Raw genomic sequence first — 25,390 nt, forward strand, 5'->3', positions numbered from 1 at the left:
TGATTTTGTCATTTGGGAGTTGTAGTTGCTGGGATTTATAGTTCACCTGCAATCAAAGAGCATTCTGAACCCCACCAACGATGGAATTGAACCAGATTTGGAATACAGTTCTCCCATGACCAACAGAAAATACTGGAAGGGTTTGGTGGGCAGTGTCCTTTGGTATTGGAGTTGTAGTTCACCTACATCCAGAGAGCACTGTGGACTCAAACAGTGATGGATCTGGACCAAACTTGGCACGAATACTCAATATGCCCAAATATGAACACTGGTGGAATTTGGGGAAAATAGAATCTTGACATTTGGGAGTGGTAGTTGCTGGGATTTATAGTTCACCTACAATTACAGAACATTCTGAACCCCACCAACGATAGAATTGGGCTAAACCTCTCACACAGAACGCCCATGTGGGCCACAGCAACACATGGCAGGGGAGGCGGATGAGCTCCCTCTGTTAGCTCCAGCTCCTCATGCAGGGACATGAGAAAAAAAATATTATTATGATTATTATGATTATTATGATGTCAATTTTAAGATGTGACTTTCAATCTGTATTTTGTCGATAGATTTTAACTTGTATTTTAACTCTGTGTGTGTCCTTTAATAGTGTTTTATCTCTTGTTTTAATGATGTTAAGCCGCAAAGAGAGGCGGATAATAAATTGTTTATTATTATTCCGACACTACGTCCTCATTTGCACATTCAACCTGCAGTGTGAGCGGCCACTTGAATTGTGTGGGAGCAACTCTGTCGCAAGCCGTTTGTGCAAAAGCAGCGACCTGAGCCATTTTGAATCACCCACTTCTTTGTGTGGAGCTGTTCACACAAACATTAGGCCGCAGCAAAGTGCATTCATAGGGTTCTCTTTCAAAATGTAGCCTGAGTGGCAATAAAATCCAGAGTACGAATTTTCAGCCATTTAGCACTGCCAAAGAATAGCCTTTCACTCATAAAGAAGACGGTTGCTTGACTAGATCATGTTTTCTTATTTTCCATCTTCATTTTGTTGATGGGAAACTTCCCATCAGAGTGGAAATCATCTATCGGACTGATGGCAAGCTATTTAACCTCAGCAGAATGAAAGCCAAAAGGTCACAACAACATCTGTTATAGAACTCCAATATGCCGATGATAACATAGTCTATACGCATTCAGAAGAAGACCTATAAGCCACTCTAAATACCTTTGCAAAAGCATACAAGAAGCTCGGCCTTCCAGCAGACTGAACGCCAAAATGAAGATCACAACATCTGTTACAGAACTCTAATATGCTGATGATAACATAGTCTGTGCGCATTCAGAGGAAGACCTACAAGCCACTCTAAACACCTTTGCAAAAGCATACAAGAAGCTCGGCCTTCCAGCAGACTGAACGCCAAAACAAAGATCACAACAACATCTGTTATAGAACTCCAATATGCTGATGGTAACATAGTCTGTGCGCATTCAGAAGAAGATCTACAAGCCATTCTAAACACCTTTGCAGAAGCATACGAGAACCCCCGCAATAAGTGAGGGAACACAGTACTGTAATCCACTCTCGGTTAGGCAGGGATATAAATAAAGTATATTATTACTATTATTTAAAACACCACAAGATGAGTCCACAGCAGACACTCTGCTGGCTGTTTGACTGGAACACATGTCGGGCACTTCCCAAGTGCCTCGGACTGTGTGATGTATCAGCAAATAAGGCGTGCAGATCCCAGTAACGTGGCCTTCTGCAGCTGGCAGATGGTAATGTTGTCAGCGCCGATTGTGTTTAAGTATAGGCCAAGGTCTTTAGGCACTGCACCCAGTGTGCCGATCACCACTGGGACCACCCAGTTTGTAGTTTGATCTTTAAATCCTCATATCGTGTCAGCTTTTCCAGTTGTTTCTCATCAATCCTGCTGTCACCTGGGATTGCGACATCCACGATCCATACTTTGTTTTTTAACACGAGGTCAGGAGTGTTGTGCTCCAAAACTCCGTCTGTCTGAATCCGGAAGTCCCAGAAGAGTTTGACGTGTTCATTTTGTGTAACCTTTTCTGGCTTGTGATCCCACCAGTTCTTTGTCGCAGGCAGATGGTGTTTGTGGCACAAGTTCCAATGAATCATCTGAGCAAGGGTGTTGTGCCTCTGCTTGGAGTCTCTCTGCGTGATCTTCTTGCAGCAGCTGAGGATGCGATCTATTGTTTCATCTCTCTTCCTTGCAGAGTCTACATTATTATTATCATTATCATTATTATTATTATTTATTATACTGACACAAAAACACAGTATGTCACAGCAAATGAGATCTCTATGCTGGATTTCGTATCACAAAATCACAAGTCGAAACCTTCCCCAGCATCTAGGACTGTGTGATGTATTATTATTATTGTTTCTACTGTTTTTACTGTTTGTGAACCGCCGTGAGTCGCCTTCGGGCTTGAGAGACAGCCGTATAGAAGCAAAGTAAATACATAAATAAATAAATAATATAATGGTATAGTACAATATAGTAAGATATAATACTGATACTGTACTATGCTAATAATATAATATATTGTATGTATATATATATCTTGTAAGCCGCTCTGAGTCCCCTTTGGGATGAGAAGGGCGGCATAGAAATGTCGTAAATAAATAAATAAACAACAACAACAACAAACAACAACAGAAGACAGTTCCATCTTGTGCTTTGCTAATAATATAATATAATATATTGTATATGCATATAATATTTTTAATATTATAATGTAATACAATAAAATGTATGTATCTTGTAAACCGGTCAGAGTCCCCTTTGGGTGGCAAAGAAATGTCGTAAATAAATGAACAAACAACAAACAACAACAGAAGACAGTTCCATCTTGTCTCCTGTGCTTTGCTAATGATATAGAATCCTAGAATCCAAGAGTTGGAAGAGACCTCATGGGCCATCCAGTCCAATCCCATTCTGCCAAGAAGCAGGAATATTGCACTCAAAGCACCCCTGACAGATGGCCATCCAGCCTCTGCTTCAAAGCTTCCAAAGAAGGAGCCTCCACCACACTTCGGGGCAGAGAGTTCCACTGCTGAACGGCTCTCACAGTCAGGAAGTTCTTCCTCATGTTCAGATGGAATCTCCTCTCTTGTAGTTTGAAGCCATTATTCCATTACGTCCTAGTCTCCAAGGAAGCAGAAAACAAGCTTGCTCCCTCCTCCTCCCTGTGGCTTCCTCTCACATATTTATACATGGCTATCATATCCCCTCTTAGCCTTCTCTTCTTCAGGCTAAACATGTCCAGCTCCTTAAGCCGCTCCTCATAGGGCTTGTTCTCCAGACCTTTTATCATTTTAGTCGCCCTCCTCTGGACACATTCCAGCTTCTCAATATCTCTCTTGAATTGTGGTGCCCAGAATTGGACACAATATTCCAGGTGTGGTCTAACCAAGGCAAAATAGAGCATGGGTACCATGACACAAGAATGGCCATCAGACTGGAAAAAATCAACTTATATCCCCATACCAAAAAAGGGAAATGCGAAAGACTGCTCCAACTTCCGTACAGTGGCCCTTATTTCTCATGCCAGTAAGGTAATGCTCAAGATCCTGCAAGGAAGACTCCAGCAATACATGGAGCGAGAGTTGCCAGATGTTCAAGCTGGGTTTAGAAAAGGTAGAGGAACGAGAGACCAGATTGCCAATATCCGCTGGATAATGGAGAAAGGCAGGGAGTTTCAGAAAAACATCTACTTCTGCTTCATTGACTATTCTAAAGCCTTTGACTGTGTGGATCATAATAAATTGTGGCAAGTTCTTGGTGGGATGGGCATCCCAAGCCCCCTTCCCTCTCTCCTGAGGAATCTGTACAAGGACCAAGTCGCAACAGTGAGAACTGACCACGGAACAGGAGACTGGTTCAAGATTGGGAAAGGCGTCCGTCCGGCAAGGCTGCATCCTCTCACCCAACCTTTTTAACTTGTATGCAGAACACATCATGCGATGTGCAGGGCTTGATGAATGCAAAGCTGGGGTGAAAATTGCTGGAGGAAACATTAACAACCTCAGATATGCAGATGACACCACTCTGATGGCTGAAAGCGAGGAGGAGCTGAGGAGCCTTCTAATCAAGGTGAAAGAAGAAAGCGCAAAAGCCGGGTTGCAGCTAAACGTCAAAAAAACCAAGATTATGGCAACAAGAATGATTGACAACTGGAAAATAGAGGGAGAAACCGTGGAGGCCGTGACAGACTTTGTATTTCTAGGTGCAAAGATTACTGCAGATGCAGACTGTGGCCAGGAAATCAGAAGACGCTTACTTCTTGGGAGGAGAGCAATGTCCAGTCTCGATAAAATAGTCAAGAGTAGAGACATCAGACTGGCAACAAAGATCCGCCTAGTCAAAGCCATGGTCTTCCCTGTAGTCACCTACGGATGTGAGAGCTGGACCTTAGGGAAGGCTGAGCGAAGGAAGATCGATGCTTTTGAGCTGTGGTGTTGGAGGAAAGTGCTGAGAGTGCCTTGGACTGCAAGAAGATCCAACCAGTCCATCCTCCAGGAAATAAAGCCCGACTGCTCACTGGAGGGAAAGATACTAGAGACAAAGTTGAAGTACTTTGGCCACATCATGAGGAGACAGCAAAGCCTAGAGAAGACAATTATGCTGGGGAAAGTGGAAGGCAAAAGGAAGAGGGGCCGACCAAGGGCAAGATGGATGGATGGCATCCTTGAAGTGACTGGACTGACCTTGAGGGAGCTGGGGGTGGTAACGGCCGACAGGGAGCTCTGGCGTAGGCTGGTCCATGAGGTCACGAAGAGTCGGAGACGACTGAACGAATGAACAGAACCATGACATCCCTAGATCTAGACACTAGGCTCCTCTTGATGCAGGCCAAAATCCCATTGGCTTTTTTTGCCGCCACATCACATTGTTGGCTCATGTTTAACTTCCTCCCCACGAGGACTCCAAGATCTTTTTCACACGTCCTGCTCTCGAGCCAGGCATCGTCCCCCATTCTGTATCTTTGCATTTCATTTTTCCTGCCAAAGTGGAGTATCTTGCATTTGTCACTGTTGAACTTCATTTTGTTAGTTTTGGCCATTCATCTCTCTCATCTATACTCGAGTATGTATGGTAAATTATTTTTAAAAATACCTTGCTGCATGAGATTAAAAGCATGATTTACGATCAAAACCATCATTTCATCCGAAGCCCTTCCACCAATGAGACACTGATATGCTCGTATCTCATACAGAAATTGCGCTCTTTCCTCTCCAAAATCTATGGCTAGACTCTCCTAATATTTAAGCAGACGCTGCCTTCGTAAACATGTCTAAATCTTGGAAGGAATATGTTATGTCGAGGAAATAATGTGCTGCAGCAGAATGGGTTGGGTCAGAGGAAGGAGGGTCCTCGGGAGGCTTTTGCTTGAGAGAGGATGAAGTCAGAGCCTGTATTTTTAGCACATGCCAGCTCAGAAAATATATATATATATATATATATATATTGATGCTGTAGTTAATTAGGTCACATTTATTTCACTCCTGTGCCTTTTAAGCTGGCTCTACAGATCCGAACGATAATCCAAAATACACAATAGGAAGGGGAGAAGGCAGTAACGGAATCAACGTGGTTGGAGGAGCATTCGCATCGATGTAGGCTGCCTGGAGAGATATGTATTTGACTGCACACACACAAAAGCCAAGTTTCTGGATGCACTGGAGGAGAAATCAAGCCTGTCTTAGCCAATCAGAATCTTATCTTAGCAAATAAGACTCTGTATTGATAATAATACGTATAATAAGAGGAAAAAATCAGGCACAGATTAACACCTCCCAGCAACAGATTTTCCCAGGCTCAGGCAGGCCTTCAAATGCTAATGAAGGTGATCAGCTAAACATTCACACCTAACTGCAGCAGGGAAGAGCTCCTTGCCCCACCCCAGCCATTCCACAGATATATAAACCCATTTTTCCTACTTCCAACAGACCTCACAACCTCTGAGGATGCTTGCCATAGATGCAGGCGAAACGTTAGGAGAAATGCCTCTAGAACATGGCTCTATAGCCCGAAAAAACCCACCAGAACCTAGTGATTCCAGCCATGAAAGCCTTCGACAATACATTAATACGTATAATATTATAATGAAATGAAATATAATAGTAATAATTATTCTATATATTTATATTACATGTAATATTACTAATAATATTACAATATTGGCCACGGTAGTCCACGCTCTGGTTACATCCCGTTTAGACTACTGCAACGCTCTCTACGTGGGGTTGCCTTTGAAGACAGCTTGGAAGCTCCAACTAGTCCAACGCTCGGCAGCCATGATTTTAACAGGAGCGGAGCGCAGGGAGCATACGACCCCCCTGTTGCGCCAACTTCACTGGCTACCCATCTGCTACCGGGCTGAATTCAAAGTGCTGGCGTTGGCCTTTAAAGCCCTAAACGGTTCCGGCCCAAGCTACCTATCTGACCGCATCTCCGCCTATGAACCCATCAGGACTTTGAGATCTTCCGGAGAGACCCTGCTCTCGATCCCGCCTGCTTCTCAATCTCGGCTGGCGGGGACGAGAGATAGGGCCTTCTCGGTGGTGGCTCCTCGGCTGTGGAACGCCCTTCCTACGGACATTAGACTAGCACCATCTCTCATGGCATTCCGCAAAAAGGTTAAGACCTGGATGTTTGTGCAGGCGTTTGAGTAATTTAGTGCAATCTGGTAATGGAACATAGGAATGGAACAATGGACGACGAACCTGGACTACGCTTGGATGAGGAGAAGATTGGGTACGGTTGTTTTTTGTAATAATTGTGCATTGTAATTGCTTATTGGTAATTTATGGATAATGTGTTAAGTCAATTGTTATATGTTGCATGGAACCACTGCTGTTTCTACTGTTTTTACTGTTTGTGAACCACCGTGAGTCGCCTTCGGGCTTGAGATACAGCCGTATAGAAGCAAAGTAAGTAAGTAAATAAATAATATAATGGTATAGTACAATATAGTAAGATATAATACTGATACTGTACTATGCTAATAATATAATATATTGTATGTATATATATATCTTGTAAGCCGCTCTGAGTCCCCTTCGGGATGAGAAGGGCGGCATAGAAATGTCGTAAATAAATAAATAAACAACAACAACAAACAACAACAGAACACAGTTCCATCTTGTCTCCTGTGCTTTGCTAATAATATAATATATTGTATAAACATATAATATTTTCAATATTATAATGTAATACAATATAATATTACTAATAATAATACAACATTATAATTATATATTTTATATTACATGTAATATTACTAATAATATTACAGTATAATGGTATAGTACAATATAGTAATATATAATACTGATATTGTACTGTGCTAATAATATAATATATTGTGCTAATAATATAATATATATTCCTGACTGTGAGAGCCGTTTAGCAGTGGAACTCTCTGCCCCGGAGTGTGGTGGAGGCTCTTTCTTTGGAAGCTTTTAAGCAGAGGCTGGATGGCCATCTGTCAGGGGTGATTTGAATGCAATATTCCTGCTTCTTGGCAGGGGGTTGGACTGGATGGCCCATGAGGTCTCTTCCAACTCTTTGATTCTATGATTCTATGATTCTATGTATATATATCTTGTCAGCCACTCTGAGTCCCCTTCGGGGTGAGAAGGGTGGAATATAAATGTTGTAAATAAATAAATAAACAACAACAACAAACAAACAACAACATATAAATGCCATAAATAAATAAATAAACAAACAAACAAGATAATCAACACCTCTTTCCTTTTTTCCCCTCTCCTTCCAATACAGAAAAAAAAATCACGGGAATTCCAGACAAAAACAATCAGGGACAGCTAATCACCTCCCAACAATGGATTCCCCCAGGCAGTAAGAAGCCGGTACTTGAAAATTGCTAGGCCATTAAATGCTAATCAAGGTGGCCAATTGCAACATTCACACCTAGCTCCGTCAGACAAGAGTTCTTTCTCCCACCCTGGACATTATTCCACAGATTATAATATAAATTATATATATATATATATATATATAGCTACCAGTATTAAAAATAATACTAAAATCAGGACAGTAAATCAGGAGCAACAGTAAAAAAAATCAATTCCAGATAAGAAACAATCAGGATCAGCTAACACCGCCCAACAAAGGATTCCCCCCCAGGCAGGTTACAGCCAGACTTTGAAGCTGCAAGGCCATGGCAATCAAGGTGGCCAATGGCAACATTCACACTTGCTTCAAGCAGACAAGAGTTCTTTTTTCCACCCTGGACATTTCACAGATATATAAACCTCATGTTCCTAGTTTCCAACAGACCTCGCAACCTCTGAGGATGCCATAGATGCAGGCGAAACATCAGGAGAGAATGATTCTGGGACATGGCCAGACAGCCCAGAAAACACACAACGTTTTCCTAGTTTCCAACAGACCTCATAACCGGGAGCATGCCTGCCATAGATGCGGGCAAAATGTCAGGAGAGAATGCTTCTGGGACATGGCCAGACAGCCCAGAAAACACACAACAACCCAGAAAAAAAATCCACATTAATAATGGAATAATAATAATAATAATCACAAGTGTTCGACTTGTGGGTTTTTTATACGAAATCCAGCATATAGGTCTCGTTTTCTGTGACATACTGTGGTTTTGTGTCAGTAAAATAATAATAATAATAATAATAATAATAATAATAATAATAATAATTGTATTGTATTGGATCACACACGAAAGCTGACTGGCACAACCTGAGGATCACAACCAGACACAGTGAAGACATCCACCCTCGCGCTGTGCTACTCTGCTGCTGAGTCTGCATGCCCAGTGTGGAACACATCTCACCACACTAAAACAGTGGATGTGGCTCTTAATGAGACATGCCGCATTATCACGGGGTGTCTGCGACCCACACCACTGGAGAAATTGCACCACCTGACATACACCGGGAAGCAGCAGCCAATAGTGAAAGGACCAAGGCAGAGACATCTCCAGCTCATCCCTTGTTTGGGTATCAGCCAGCACGTCAACGACTTAAATCTAGAAATAGTTTTCTAAGATCTACAGAGATACTCGTTGGAACACCCCAGCAAGCGAGAGTCCAAAAGAGGCAGGCTCAAACCCATGGCTGATACCAGATGAGAGACTCCCCCCTGGACACACAGAAGACTGGGCAACTTGGAAGGCGCTGAACAGACTGCGCTCTGGCACCACGAGATGCAGAGTCAACCTCAAGAAATGGGGCTACAAAGTGGAGTCCACGACATGCGAGTGCGGAGAAGAGCCAACCACTGACTACCTGCTGCAATGCAACCTGAGCCCCGCCACATGATGCACAAGGGAGGACCTCCTTGCGGCAACACCAGAGGCACTCCAAGGGGCCACACGCTGCTCAAAGGACATTTAATCAACTACCAAGCTTGTAAATTCTGTGTTTTGTCTGTCTGTTTGTTTGTTTTTGTTAAAAATGTAGTACAAATGTCTGGTTGCTGATGACATGATAAATAAATAAATTGGATCATACAGTCCTAGAGACTTGGGAAGTGTCCGACGTGTGATCCAATACAACAGCCAGCAGAGTGATCTTGTCTGATGTGGACTCATCTTGTTGTGTTTCAAATAATAATAATAATAATAATAATAATAATAATAATACATCACACAGTCCTAGATGCTGGGGAAGGGTTCAACTTGTGATTTTGTGATACGAAATCCGGCATAGAGATCTCGTTTGCTGTGACATACTGTGCTTTTGTGTCAATAATAATAATAATAATAATAATAATACATCACACAGTCCTAGACGCTTGGGAAGTGTTCGATTTGTGATTTTGTGATACGAAATCCAGCACATAGATCTCGTTTGCTGTGACATACTGTGCTTTTGTGTCAATAATAATAATAATAATAATAATAATAATACATCACACAGTCCTAGACGCTTGGGAAGTGTTCGATTTGTGATTTTGTGATACGAAATCCAGCACATAGATCTCGTTTGCTGTGACATACTGTGCTTTTGTGTCAATAATAATAATAATAATAATAATAATAATAATAATAATACATCACACAGTCCTAGACGCTTGGGAAGTGTTCGATTTGTGATTTTGTGATACGAAATCCAGCACATAGATCTCGTTTGCTGTGACATACTGTGCTTTTGTGTCAATAATAATAATAATAATAATAATAATACATCACACAGTCCTAGACGCTTGGAAGTGTTCGATTTGTGATTTTGTGATACGAAATCCAGCACATAGATCTCGTTTGCTGTGACATACTGTGCTTTTGTGTCAATAATAATAATAATAATAATAATAATAATACATCACACAGTCCTAGACGCTTGGGAAGTGTTCGATTTGTAATTTTGTGATACGAAATCCAGCACATAGATCTCGTTTGCTGTGACATACTGTGCTTTTGTGTCAATAATAATAATAATAATAATAATAATAATACATCACACAGTCCTAGACGCTTGGGAAGTGTTCGATTTGTAATTTTGTGATACGAAATCCAGCACATAGATCTCGTTTGCTGTGACATACTGTGCTTTTGTGTCAATAATAATAATAATAATAATACATCACACAGTCCTAGACGCTTGGAAGTGTTCGATTTGTGATTTTGTGATACGAAATCCAGCACATAGATCTCGTTTGCTGTGACATACTGTGGTTTTGTGTCAATAATAATAATAATATATTAATAATAATACATCACACAGTCCTAGACGCTTGGAAGTGTTCGATTTGTAATTTTGTGATACGAAATCCAGCACATAGATCTCGTTTGCTGTGACATACTGTGGTTTTGTGTCAATAATAATAATAATAATAATAATAATACATCACACAGTCCTAGACGCTTGGAAGTGTTCGATTTGTAATTTTGTGATACGAAATCCAGCACATAGATCTCGTTTGCTGTGACATACTGTGGTTTTGTGTCAATAATAATAATAATAATAATAATAATAATACATCACACAGTCCTAGACGCTTGGAAGTGTTCGATTTGTGATTTTGTGATACGAAATCCAGCACATAGATCTCGTTTGCTGTGACATACTGTGCTTTTGTGTCAATAATAATAATAATAATAATACATCACACAGTCCTAGACGCTTGGAAGTGTTCGATTTGTGATTTTGTGATACGAAATCCAGCACATAGATCTCGTTTGCTGTGACATACTGTGGTTTTGTGTCAATAATAATAATAATATATTAATAATAATACATCACACAGTCCTAGACGCTTGGAAGTGTTCGATTTGTAATTTTGTGATACGAAATCCAGCACATAGATCTCGTTTGCTGTGACATACTGTGGTTTTGTGTCAATAATAATAATAATAATAATAATAATACATCACACAGTCCTAGACGCTTGGAAGTGTTCGATTTGTAATTTTGTGATACGAAATCCAGCACATAGATCTCGTTTGCTGTGACATACTGTGGTTTTGTGTCAATAATAATAATAATAATAATAATAATACATCACACAGTCCTAGACGCTTGGAAGTGTTCGATTTGTAATTTTGTGATACGAAATCCAGCACATAGATCTCGTTTGCTGTGACATACTGTGGTTTTGTGTCAATAATAATAATAATAATAATAATAATACATCACACAGTCCTAGACGCTTGGAAGTGTTCGATTTGTAATTTTGTGATACGAAATCCAGCACATAGATCTCGTTTGCTGTGACATACTGTGGTTTTGTGTCAATAATAATAATAATAATAATAATAATACATCACACAGTCCTAGACGCTTGGAAGTGTTCGATTTGTGATTTTGTGATACGAAATCCAGCACATAGATCTCATTTGCTGTGACATACTGTGCTTTTGTGTCAATAATAATAATAATAATAATAATAATACATCACACAGTCCTAGACGCTTGGGAAGTGTTCGATTTGTGATTTTGTGATACGAAATCCAGCACATAGATCTCGTTTGCTGTGACATACTGTGCTTTTGTGTCAATAATAATAATAATAATGGATGCATACACACACAAACACACACCCAGAGCACATACGTCCATCCCCAGCGCCCTTTTCGGCCGAACAGTACTCACTCTGTTAAAGCGTTTGGCTTGAAACAGATGCCCATTCACTCTGTAAAGCTTCCTCCATCTTCTGGCTCCACGTCGGTAGATGGATTCTGAGAAAGAAATGAGGAAGGTGTAAAGCAGGAGCATAGTAATGCCATGCACCCTTCCCTCGGCAGCTCAGCCTCGCTTCCCAGCTTCCCATGCATTGCTGGCGGCACAATCCGCCGCCGCCACCGCCGCTGTCACGAATCCCCCGAATGCCTCTTCCATCCCTCCATCTCCTCCCACCTTTCCCGTTCCTTTTTTCCGCCCCTCCCTCCCTCACATGACAGTCGTATCATTTGGAGCGACTGCTCTTGCTTCAAGCTCAGGTGAAGTGGGAAGCAAGCCATGGCGACGTGGTTAAAGAAACAGCCTCCCTCTCTAACAACCCTCATTGTGGTGGCCTTGCTGGGATGAGGGTGAGGCATGCCTTGAGGGTGACAAGGTGGAGGAAGGTAACACAGGATGCAGTACACATCTTGGTATGGTGACCGTTCCCGTCCTCTTCTCCTCCACCCTGGAAGGTGATGTCACCAGGACACAGAGGAAGCGACTCAAGAGTCATTATTATTATAGCACTTATTGCTGTATCACGGAAAGCCAGCGGACCTGATGGGATCCCTGCTGAAATCTTTAAAGAGGGAGGAAGCGACTCAAGAGTCATTATTATTGTTATAGCAGTTGATGCTGTATCAAGGAAAGCCAGCGGACCTGATGGGATCCCTGCTGAAATCTTTAAAGAGGGAGGAAGCGACTCAAGAGTCATTATTATCATAGCACTTGTTGCTGTATCAAGGAAAGCCAGCGGACCTGATGGGATCCCTGCTGCAATCTTTAAAGAGGGAGGACCTGAGCTGACACACCAACTCCACCAGCTCATAGAAAAAGTGTGGGTGACCGAGAAAATCCCAGCAGATGTCAGGGATGCCACCATCATCACCCTCTTCAAAAACGGGGAAACTATCGAGGTATCTCCCTTCTAACCTCCGCTGGGAAAATCCTCGCAAGAATCCTCGCAAACCGCCTTCTCTGAGAAGACCCCCTCCCAGAATCCCAGAACGGTTTCCGCCCCTCCAGAGGAACCGTGGACATGATCTTCACGGCACGACAGCTCCAAGAAAAAGTCAGGGAACAAAATCAACCTCTGTCCATGGCATTCATCGACCTTGCAAAGGCATTCGACACAGGGAATTGCAGTGCCCTCTGGACCATCCTCCTCAAAATTGGGTGCCCTCACAAATTTGTGAACATCCTGCGGCTCCTCCATGATGACATGATGGCAACAGTCTTGGACAGCAATGGCTCCCAAAGTGACCCATTTAAGGTGGAATCAGGTGTAAACAGGGAAGTGTTATTGCCACAACCTTATTCTCCATCTTCATCACTATGATACTTCACCTTGTTGATGGGAAACTTTCCACCGGAGTGGAAATCATGGAAACCTATGGAACCTCAGCAGACTGAAAGCCAAAACCAAGGTCACAACAACATCTGTTATAGAACTCCAATATGCCGATGATAGCATAGACTGTGCGCATTCAGAAGAAGACCTACAAGCCACTCTAAAAAGGCATGGCCCGAGAAAGTTTCCCACGGCTGGCCTCTCCCTCCTCTTGGGCAACCTATTTAAGGCTGCCCCAAGCTTCCCGACAGGCACTGTTACAGCTGATCCATCCCACCCACTCTGCATGCTTATTGTGTATTGATTAGCGTGTTTTGTTAGGTTGTCATGGTTAACTTGTGATTGTTGACTTGTCTGGTGCTTTTTGTCACAGCTCCTTGTGGCGTTGGGCATGGGCCCTGGATCTGGCTTGGTATCCCCCCCAAGGGAGTGGGGGAATGTCTGGTGGCCCAGGGGTGCCACGTTTACGTGGGCCCGGTATTGTGCCAGCGGCAACCTGGAGGTTAAACGGTATCGGACAGCAGCGGGGTGCCCAATCCTGATCCAGGACCCATGCATGGCTGCCCACCCTTGTTCCTGTTATCAATACATTGAGTTGTGGCCATTGTTTAACCCAAAACCAAGGTCACAACAACATATGTTATAGAACTCCAATATGCCGATGATAATTTCATCTATGCACATTCAGAAGAAGACCTACTAGCCGCTCTAAAAACCTTCACAGAGAAGCTCGGCCTCTCACTGAACATCGAGAAAACCACCGTGCTCTTCCAGCAGTCACCAGCCAATCCCTCAGCAGACCAAAAGCCAAAACCAAGGTCACAACAACATATGTTATAGAACTGCAATATGCCGATGATAATGTCATCTATGCACATTCAGAAGAAGACCTACTAGCCGCTCTAAAAACCTTCACAGAGAAGCTCGGCCTCTCACTGAACATCGAGAAAACCACAGTGCTCTTCCAGCAGTCACCAGCCAATCCCTCAGCAGACTGAAAGCCAAAACCAAGGTTACAACAACATCTGATATAGAACTCCAATATGCCGATGATAATGTCATCTATGCACATTCAGAAGAAGACCTACTAGCCTCTCTAAAAACCTTCACAGAGAAGCTCGGCCTCTCACTGAACATCGAGAAAACCACAGTGCTCTTCCAGCAGTCACCAGCCAATCCCTCAGCAGACTGAAAGCCAAAACCAAGGTTACAACAACATCTGATATAGAACTCCAATATGCCGATGATAACATAGTTTGTGTGCATTCAGAACAAGACCTACAAGCCACTCTAAACACTTTTGCAGAAACATACGAGAAGCTTGGCCTGTCATTGAACAATGAGAAAACCAAAGTGCTCTTCCAGCAGTCACCGGCCAATCCCTCTCCAATGCCAGAAATACAGCTTAATGGTGTGACATTAGAAAATGTGGACCATTTCTGCTCCCTTGGCAGCCACCTCTACACAAAAGTCAACATTGACACTGAAATACAACACCGCCTGAGCTCTGCGAGTGCAGCATTTTTCTGAATGAAGCAGACAGTTTTTGAGGACTGGGACATCCATAGGAAGACCAAGATGCTTGTTTACAAAGCTATTGTCCTCCCAACCCTGCTATATGCCTGTGAAATGTGGACTGTCTACAGACGTCAACATTGAGACTGAAATACAACACTGCCTGAGCTCTGCGCGTGCAGCCTTTTTCCGAATGAAGCAGAGAGTGCTTGAGGACTGGGACATCCGTAGGGATACCAAGGTGCTTGTTTACAAAGCTATTGTCCTCCCAACCCTGCTCTACGTCTGCGAAACGTGGACTGTCTACAGACGTCACATGCAACTCCTGGAACGATTCCATCAGCACTGCCTCCGGAAAATCATGCAAATCTCTTGGGAAGACAAGCGGACAAATGTCAGCATGCTGGAAGAAGAATTGAAGTGATGGTCCTCCGCCATCACCTAAGCTGGACCGGCCACGTTGTCTGGATGCCCGACCACTGATTCCCAAAGCAGTTGCTCTACTCCGAACTCAATAACGGAAAACGAAATGTTGGAGGGCAGGAAAAGAGATTGAAAGATGGGCTCAAAGCCAACTTTAAAAACTCTGGCATAGACACTGAGAACTGGGAAGCCCTGGCCCTTGAGTGCTCCAGTTGGAGGTCAGCTGTGACCAGCAGTGATGCAGAATTTGTAGAGGCATGAATGGAGGGTGAAAGGGAGAAACATGGCAAGTGGAAGGCACGTCAAGTCAGCCCCATCGAACCCCCATGATGAAGAGAAAGACTGTGTTTTCTGCTGTGCTGACGGTGGGTCCGTGGATATCGGGGGAGCCCTATCCTGACTAGTCAGAAGCTGAAAGCGTCTTGCAAACAAGAAACCTTGGGTTTTGATTCCAGGGCCTATTCTTAGGAGACTCCTACCGAAAATGTAAGTGTTTCTATAGCAACCGGATGCCCTAACACACATCCAAGGTCTGAAAGAATAGGATTGAAAATAAAACAGCATCCCCACATCCACAACGCACTCAAAATAGATGACGAGCTCCAACGTCATTTGCAGAAAGACTCAGGTTAAGGAGAGAGAAAAAACTCAGAAAGAAATCTCTCCAGGAAAAAAATAAAATAAAATAAAATTATACACACACACACACATATATATATATATAATTTGATTTTATCTCTCCAGGAAAATAAAATAAAATAAATATATATATATGGTAAAAGTTTTCCCCTGACATGAAGTCCAGTCGAATCCGACTCTGGGGGTTGGTGTTCATCTCTATTTCCAAGCCACAGAGCCGGCGTTGTCCGTAGACACCTCCAAAGTCATGTGGCCGGCATGACTGCATGGAGCCCCGTTACTTTCCCGCCAGAGCGGGATCTACTGATCTACTCACATTTGCATGTTTTCGAACTGCTAGGTTGGCAGGAGCTGGGGCTAACAGTGGGAGCTCACCCCACAGTGGGAGCTGACCTCCACTGATGATGGACCTGGACCAAACTTGGCACCTGGAAACCCCCATAACTCAACCTACTGGAGAGATTTGAGGGAACTGACTCACCATAGTGGGAGTTGTAGTTTACCCTATAGCCAGGGAGCACACTAAATTATTATTATTATTATTTATTATTATTACTGTGCTTATATACCGCCGTTTCTCAGCCTAAATCGGCGACTCAACGCGGTTTACAACACAACGACAAGCAGCAATATTCCATTAAAAAGCATAAAAACACATACACAATACACAATATTATTGGGCCACCAATAATAATCCAATGCATCTCTTAATTGTAGTTGCAATCCAATTTCGTCGTCTGTGATTAACCAATCCTTGTTCATCAGTTTCGTTGCACCAGATTAATCGAATGCTTGTTTAAACATCCATGTCTTCAACCTTTTTCGAAATACCATCAGCGAAGGGGCTGGTCTCACCTCTATGGGGAGGGCATTCCAAAGCCGAGGGGCCACCACAGAAAAGGCCCTGTCTCTCGTTCCCGCCAGCATCTAGAGCAAACTTTCCTGACACAACAAACTTTAAGTGCCTATGGAGTTTTCCTGGCATGATGTGAACTGTAGTTCACCCACAACCTTATGCATTTTGTACAATTAAATAATGACTTTTTCAAATATGTCAAGCAACGCTTGTGTGTGTATGCGCGTGCGTGTATATAGACACACACACAGCCACTTTACAAGACTAAGGCAAGCATTGTTGACATAATACACGCATTGTGCTTTGAAACAGTTAGGAAGGTCGGTGCGTGTTAAGGTTTCCAGTTGAATAATTCAGTATGTACATTCAAATGAATCATAGCAATGAATCGCCAGTAGGCTGAGAATTGCGGTATATAAGCGTAGCAAATAAATAAATAAATAAATAGATGTATCGGGTGCATCCACACTGAAGAATTAACACAGTTTGGCACCGCTTTTAACTGGGACAGGAAAAGTTACGACCAAAAGCTGAACGATACACAGAGGCCCAATGACACTGCCATATAATCCCATCTCTACATCCAAATTATTTGCTTTGAACTGTGCAATAGGGCAGCGCAGACTCATATAATTCAAAATAGGATACCGTATATACTCGAATATAAGCCGACCCGAATATAAGCCCAGGCACCTAATTTTACCATAAAAAAAACTGGGAAAACGGATTGACTCGAGTATAAGCCGAGGGTGGGAAATGCAGCATTTACGGGTCAATTTCAAAATAAACATAGATACCAATAAAATTATATTAATTGAGGCATCAGTAGGTTAAATGTTGTTGAATATTTACATAAAATGGTAATATAAGATAAGACTGTCCAATTCTGATTAAACCATTATTCTAACCTTCTTCAATGTAAGTGTGTTTTGCTGTTGTAATCCACAAGAAGCATGTGGACAATTTCAACAGAAAGGAGGAAGTCATGAAAATGAACAAAATCTGGCTACCAGTATTAAAAAACTCTAAAATTACAACAGCAAAACAACAGAGAGGAAACAATCAAGGGCATCTAATCACCTCTCAACAAAAGATTGCCCCAGGCACTGCCAGGCCATCAAATGCTCATCAAGGTGGTCAGTTGAAACATTCACACCTAGCTCCAGCAGACAAGAGTCCTTTGTCCCACCCTGGACATTATTCCACAGATATATAAACCCAATTTTCCTAGTTCCAACAGACCTCACTACCCCTGAGGATGCTTGCCACAGATGCAGGCGAAACGTCAGGAGAAAGTGCCTCCAGAACATGGCCATATAGCCCGAAAAAAACCTACAGCAACCCAAATAAATAAATGTCTCCCTTGGCTTGAGCAAACTCAGCACAATTTCCCAACTGAGCCAATAGGCCCAACCGCAATGAATTAAACAACAGAGGGGAAACAATCAGGGACATCTAATCACCTCTCAACAAAAGATTGCCCCAGGCACTGCCAGGCCAGCAAATGCTCATCAAGGTGGTCAGTTGAAACATTCCCACCTAGCTCCAGCAGACAAGAGTCCTTTGTCCCACCCTGGTCATGACCAAATGTCTCAAAAGGCTATTTAGGGCTGACCTTGAAAGAGGCGCTCGGCCTTCTGAAAACACTGGACTTCGAAGTCCAGACAATAAGAGTAACGACAGATGTCCTGACCTTGATAAACGATGATTGCAAAGTTCAGGTGATGTGACTTGCACATGCAGGGATCTAACAGGAAATGATGTCCACAGAAATAGTGACTGCAGTGGGTTACCCTTTGGGGAGAGGATGGCAGAGTACAAATAATAATAATAATAATTATTATTATTATTATTATTATTATTATTTAATATGAGATGTCAGCCATAGCAGAGCACCTGATGAACCAACCTGGACACAGCAGATTATTTGAAAACACAGAAATGCTGGACCACTCTCACAAGCTACCAGACCACAAAGAGAAGCCATTGAAATCCACAAGAAGCACGTGGACAATTTCAACAGAAAGGAGGAAACCATGAAAATGAACCAAATCTGGATCCCAGTATTTAAAAACTCCAAAATCAATAAAGGCAACACTCAAAACGCAGGGGAATTCCAGATACGAATCAATCAGGGCCCGTTGACAAAGGATTCCCCCAGGAAGCAACTAGCCGGCCCTTGAAGCTGCAAGGCCATTCAGTTCTAATCAAGGTAGCCAATGGCAGCATTCGCACTTGCCTCAAGCAGACAAGAGTTTTTTTCTCCCACGCTGGACATCATTCCACAGATATCTAAACCTCACCTGCTTAGTTTCCAACAAACCTCGCAACCTCTGAGGATGCCTGCCATATACCACTTAGACCCAAGGCCACTTTGACCAGGGACCACTTTGACCAAGGGACCATTTGACCAAGGACCACTTAGAGCAGGGAACACTTAGAGCAGGGAACACTTTGACCACAGACTACTTAGACCTGGGATCATTTGACCAGGGATCACTTTGACCAGGGACCACTTGACCAGGAACCACTTAGACCAAGGACCACTTTGATCAGGGACCATTTTGACAGGGAACACTTAGACCAGAGACCACTTAGACCATGGACTACTTAGACCAGGGACCATTGGACCAGGGACCATTTGACCAGGGACCACTTTGACCAGGGACACTTGACCACAGACCACTTTGACCAGGGACCACTTGACCACTTAGATCACTTTGACCAAGGGACCATTTGACCAAGGACCACTTTGACCAGAGGCCACTTAGACCAGTGACCACTTTGACCAGGGACCACCTGACTAGGAACTACTTAGACCAGGGACCACTTAGACCAGGAACCACTTTGACCAGGGATGACCTAGAACAGGGAACACTTTGACCAAGGAACCATTTGACCAGGGACCACTTAGACCACAGAACACTTTGACCATGGACCACTTACACCAGGAACCATTTGACCAGGGACCACGTTGACCAGGGACCTCTTTGACCAGGGACCACTTCAACCAGTGAACACTTTGACCACGGACCACTTAGACCAGGGACCAATTTGACCAGGGACACTTTGACCAGGGACCACTTCAACCAGTAAACACTTTGACCAGGGATCTCTTAGACCAGGGACCACTTAGTCCAAGAACCACTTTGACCAGGGACCACTTAGACCATGGACCACTTTGACCAAGGGACCATTTGACCAGGGTCCACTTAGACCAGGGACCACTTAGACCAGGGACCACTCACCAACATTAGTCCTAAAGGGGTTACAAATCAGTTTTTGGTCAACTTTAGATTTAGTTTGGTTACTTGGATTGCAGATTCAGAAAATGGCATTGGGTAGACCACATCAGCTCTAGTTTCTGATACAGAACATATGCCATCCAGGGGAGTCACCATCTGCTCACCTATAGAAAACCATATTTAATAATCTAGAGCTGATGTGACAGTAGCGATAGTTCATGAGTAGTCACCCTTGTCCCTCCCGGTTAATCACCAGTAGCAATAAGATCACACCAATCAAAAGGTTGGCAGTTCGAAGCCTGGGTCAGGGTGAGCACCCGACCTTCAGCCCAGCTCACTGTCCACCTAAGCATTTCGAAAACAGCTGTGAGAAGGTGTTTCATGGCACCCTATGCTTTCGAGGCAACGGTATAGTCATGGTGAGGCCGCAAGCTGGCTCCATTTTGTGGGATGGGCCTGGTCCACGTGTCCCGAATAACCGAATCGCCGATCAATAGGAGCATAGTGTCTAGATCTAAGGAAGTGATGCTACCCCTCTATTCTGCTTTGGTTAAACCACATCTGGAATATTGTGTCCAATTCTGGGCACCACAATTCAAGAGAGATATTGACTCTAAGCTGGAATGTGTCCAGAGGAGGGCGACTAAAATGATAAAAGATCTGGAGAACAAGCCCTATGAGGAGCGGCTTAAGGAGCTGGGCATGTTTAGCCTGAAGAAGAGAAGGCTGAGAGGAGATATGATAGCCATGTATAAATATGTGAGAGGAAGCCACAGGGAGGAGGAGGGAGCAAGCTTCCTTTCTGCTTCCTTGGAGACTAGGACGCAATGGAAGAATGGCTTCAAACTACAAGAGAGGAGATTCCATCTGAACATGAGGAAGAACTTCCTGACTGTGAGAGCCGTTCAGCAGTGGAACTCTCTGCCCCGGAGGGAGTGTGGTGGAGGCTCCTTCATTGGAGGCGTTTAAGCAGAGGCTGGATGGCCATTTGTCAGGGGTGATTTGAATGCAATATTCCTGCTTCTTGGCAGAATGGGGTTGGACTGGATTATGGCCCAGGAGGTCTCTTCCAACTCTTTGATTCTAGGATTCTATGATGCATCTCCAAAGGAAGGGGAAGCCTGTCCTGAGCGACACCGTCTTTGCAGGCCTCAAAACCAACAATCACACACTGTCGTTTTCTTCCAGACGGAATAACACTGAGTACGGAGCATGCCATGCAACATGCCAGACGGCAACAACCAAAATGTCTTCGAGGGGAGAAAAGGAGGAAACAACCCAAAAAAGAGGGGGTTTGGTCCTGATTTAGTACTAATTTTGTGATTTTCCGTTTCCTCAAAGCAATAATCACAACAACAGACAACACAGCAAGAAAGAAATGGTGTTTTCATGAGCTCAGTAAATATAATAATATTGTCCTGTAATAGTATTGATTTATTATATATAATATTAATAATGTTATAATATAATATATTATATATTATACATACTATAACTTATGATATAGTACAATATAATATATAATAATACTAATAGTTGAATGTATTGGTGGTGTATCATAGATATTGTGGCATAATCTATATAAATAAATCTATATAAATAAAAATGTAATGTTCAATGTATTGTCAAAGGCTTTCATGGCTGGAATCACTAGGTTCTTGTGGGTCAGAGGATGCTTGCCATAGATGCAGGCGAAACGTCAGGAGAAATGCCTCTAGAACATGGCTCTATAGCCCGAAAAAACCCACAAGAACCTAATGTAATGTTCGTTTGTGGGATGAACAGAACTCAAAAACCACTGGACGAATCAACACCAAATTAGGACACAAAACACCTAACAACCCAATGTATGTCCTTCACTAAAAAAAAATTGATTTTGTCATTTGGGAGTTGTAGTTGCTGGGATTTATAGTTCACCTGCAATCAAAGAGCATTCTGAACCCCACCAATGATGGAATTGAACCAAACTTGGGACACAGTTTTCCCATGACCAACAGAAAATACTGGGAGGGTTTGGTGGGCACTGACCTTGAGTAGGGGAGTTGTAGTTCACCTACATCCAGAGATCTCTATGGACTCAATGATGGATCTGGACCAAACTCTACACAAATACTCAATATGTCCAAATGTGAACATTGGTGGAGTTTGGGGAAAATCTTGATATTTGGGAGTTGTAGTTGCTGGGATTTGTAGTTCACCTACAATCACAGAACATTCTGAACCACACCAACGATGGAATTGAACCAAACTTGACACACAGTTTTCCCTTGACCAAAAGAAAATACTGGTAGGGTTTGGTGGGCACTGACCTTGAGTTTGGGAGTTGTAGTTCACCTACATCCAGAGAGCACTGTGGACTCAAACAATGATGGATATGGACCAAACTTGACAGGAATACTCAATATGCCCAAATGTAAACACTGGTGAAGTTTGGGGAAAATAGATCTTGATATTTGGGAGTTGTAGTTGCTGGGATTTATAGTTCACCTGCAATCAAAGAGCATTCTGAACCCCACCAATGATGGAATTGAAACAAACTTGGCACACAGTTCTCCCACGATGAACAGAAAACACTAAGAAGGGTTTGGGGGGCATTGACCTTGAGTTTGAGAATTGTAGTTCACCTACATCCAGAGATCACTCTGGACTCAAACAATGATGGATCTGGACCAAACTTGACAGGAATACTCAATATGCCCAAATGTAAACACTGGTGAAGTTTGGGGAAAATAGATCTTGATATTTGGGAGTTGTAGTTGCTGGGATTTATAGTTCACCTACAATCCCACAGCATTCTGAATCCCGCCAACGATAGAATTGGGCCAAACCTCCCACACAGAACCCCCATATGGGCCACAGCAACACGTGGCAGGGGACGGCTAGTAACATATAATAATATAATACTTGTATATTATATATTACACTAGCCGCCCCCTGCCACGTGTTGCTGTGGCTCAGTCTGTGTATATGTGTTTTGTGTATATGCAGAGAAGCGATTTAAATCCTCAAGCACGCAGACAATTTCAACAGAAAAGAGGGAACCATGAAAATGAACCAAATCCGTATCCCAGAATCAATCAGGGCCAGTCAACACCTCTCGACAAAGGATTCCCCCCGGAAGCAACCAGCCAGGCCTTGAAGCTGCAAGGCCATTCAGTTCTAATCAAGGTAACAAGAGTTCTTTCTCCCACGGTGGACATCATTCCACAGATATATAAACCTCACTTGCCTGTGTGTGTATATATATTTGTGAATATGTGTATATGTGGTTTTGCAGATGTGTTGTAATGTAATTTTTGTGGGTTTTTTGGGCTTTTAAAGTCTTTTCTGCTGTATTTTTCAGTGTTTTTATGAGTGATGGTCATTTGTTGGCCTGGTAAGTGTATTGTGTCCAAATTTGGTGTCAATTCATCCAGTGGATTTTGGGTTATGTTAATCCCACAAATGAACATTACATTTTTATTTATATAGATGTAATATTCCTTTTTGTGTGTGTCAGGAGTGACTTGAGAAACTGCAAATTGCTTCTGGTGTGAGAGAATGGGCTGTCTGCAAGGATGTTGTTCAAGGGATGCCCAGATGTGTTACCATCCTGTGGGAAGCTTCTCTCATGACCCCGCATGGGAAGCTGGAGCTAACAGACTGGAGCTCGCCCTGCTCCCCGGATTCGAACCCGCAACCTTGTGGCAGTTCATGTCATGAGATTCTCTGATAAAGAGTCAATGACTCAGTGATTGAAAAAAACAAAACACAATAAACAAGATGCAAAAACAAAAAAGATCCTTCTTTTCCAAAGCTCAGCTGAAAGACAACAGATACAACTATGTTGTTGTGTGTCTTCTGGGCTGTATGGCCACGTTCCAGAAGCATTCTCTCCTGACATTTCCCCTGCATCTATGATAGTCATCCTCAAACCTCACAACAAAGGATTCCCCCAGACAGGAAGCAGCCAGGCTTTGAAGCTGCAAGGCCATTCAGTGCTAGCCAAGGTGGCCAATTGCAACATTCACACCAAACTCAAGCAGATAAGAGTTCTTTCTCCCACCCTGAACATCATTCCACAGATATATAAATCCCATTTTCCTAGTTTCCAACAGACCTCACAGGAAAAATTGAATCGTCACAGGTTCGGTGGTCAAGGTGAGCGACATATAACATATTTCATTGCATAATAGTCGCACCCCCATTTTTAGGTGGCAAAATTGGAATTTTTTTGTATTTCTCACATAATAGTCGCAGAGCCATTTGGGACTGATCCCTCCTTCTTAAAACCTATACAATGCCTTCTGAGAAGAAGGGATCAGTCCCAAATGGCTCTGCGACTATTATGTGAGAAATACCAAAAAAAAAATCCAATTTTACCACCTAAAAATGGGGGTGCGACTATTATGTGATGAAATATGTTATATGTCGCTTACCTTGACCACCAAATCTGTGATGATTCAATTTTTAAAACCTATACAATGAAGATCTCTGGAGCTCTGCTCTTCTCTCCTTCCTCCAAGGTTCCAAGGAGGAAGCCATGAAAATGAACAAAATCTCACCACCAGTATTTTAAAAAACTCTTAAATCAGGAAAGTAAATAAAGAACAATACACAAAAACAGGGGAGTTCCAGACAAGAAACAATCAGGGCCAGCTGACGCCTCCAATCAAAGGATTCCCCCAGGCAGCAATCAGCCAGGTTTTGAAGTTGCAAGGCCATTCAGTGGTAATCAGGGTGGCCAATTGCAACATTCACACTTGCCTCAAGCAGACAAGAGTTCTTTGCTCCTACCCTGGACATCATTCCACAAATACATATTTTCCTAGCCTCCAGCAGACCTCACAATGGTTGTTGTAGGTTTTTTAGCTATATGGCCATGTCCTAAAAGCATTCTCTCCTGACGTTTCGCCTGTATCTATGGTCTCACACCCTCTGAGGATGCCTGCCATAGATGCAGGCGAAACGTCATGAGAGAATGCTTCTGGAGCATGGCCAGACAGCCCAGAAAACACACAACAACCCAGCGATTCCGGCCATGAAAGCCTTCAACAAGACCACACAACCTCTGAGGATGCCTACCACAGATGCAGGTGAAACATCAGGAGAGAATGCTTCTGGAACATGGCCAGACAGCCCAGAAAACACAAAACTACCCAGCGATTCTGATCATGAAAGGCTTCAAGAAGACCCCACAACCTCTGAGAATGCCTACCACAGATGCAGGTGAAACA

The 25,390-nt window shown here is 43.0% G+C and overlaps 1 protein-coding gene across 4 annotated transcripts in view; it reads right to left on the bottom strand.

Moving 5' to 3' along the window:
• PRKCZ (protein kinase C zeta) overlaps nucleotides 1-25,390 on the bottom strand; it is an 83,348-nt gene that overhangs the window by 29,413 nt on the left and 28,545 nt on the right. For all 4 annotated transcript variants that reach the window (XM_060759045.2, XM_060759047.2, XM_060759044.2 and 1 more), the window contains one exon: nucleotides 12,077-12,162. In XM_060759045.2, coding sequence (XP_060615028.1) covers nucleotides 12,077-12,162 — 86 coding nt within the window. The remainder of the gene's footprint in view (nucleotides 1-12,076; nucleotides 12,163-25,390) is intronic.

The sequence above is a fragment of the Anolis sagrei genome, chromosome 13 (assembly GCF_037176765.1).
Source record: "Anolis sagrei isolate rAnoSag1 chromosome 13, rAnoSag1.mat, whole genome shotgun sequence".
NCBI lineage: Eukaryota > Metazoa > Chordata > Lepidosauria > Squamata > Dactyloidae > Anolis > Anolis sagrei.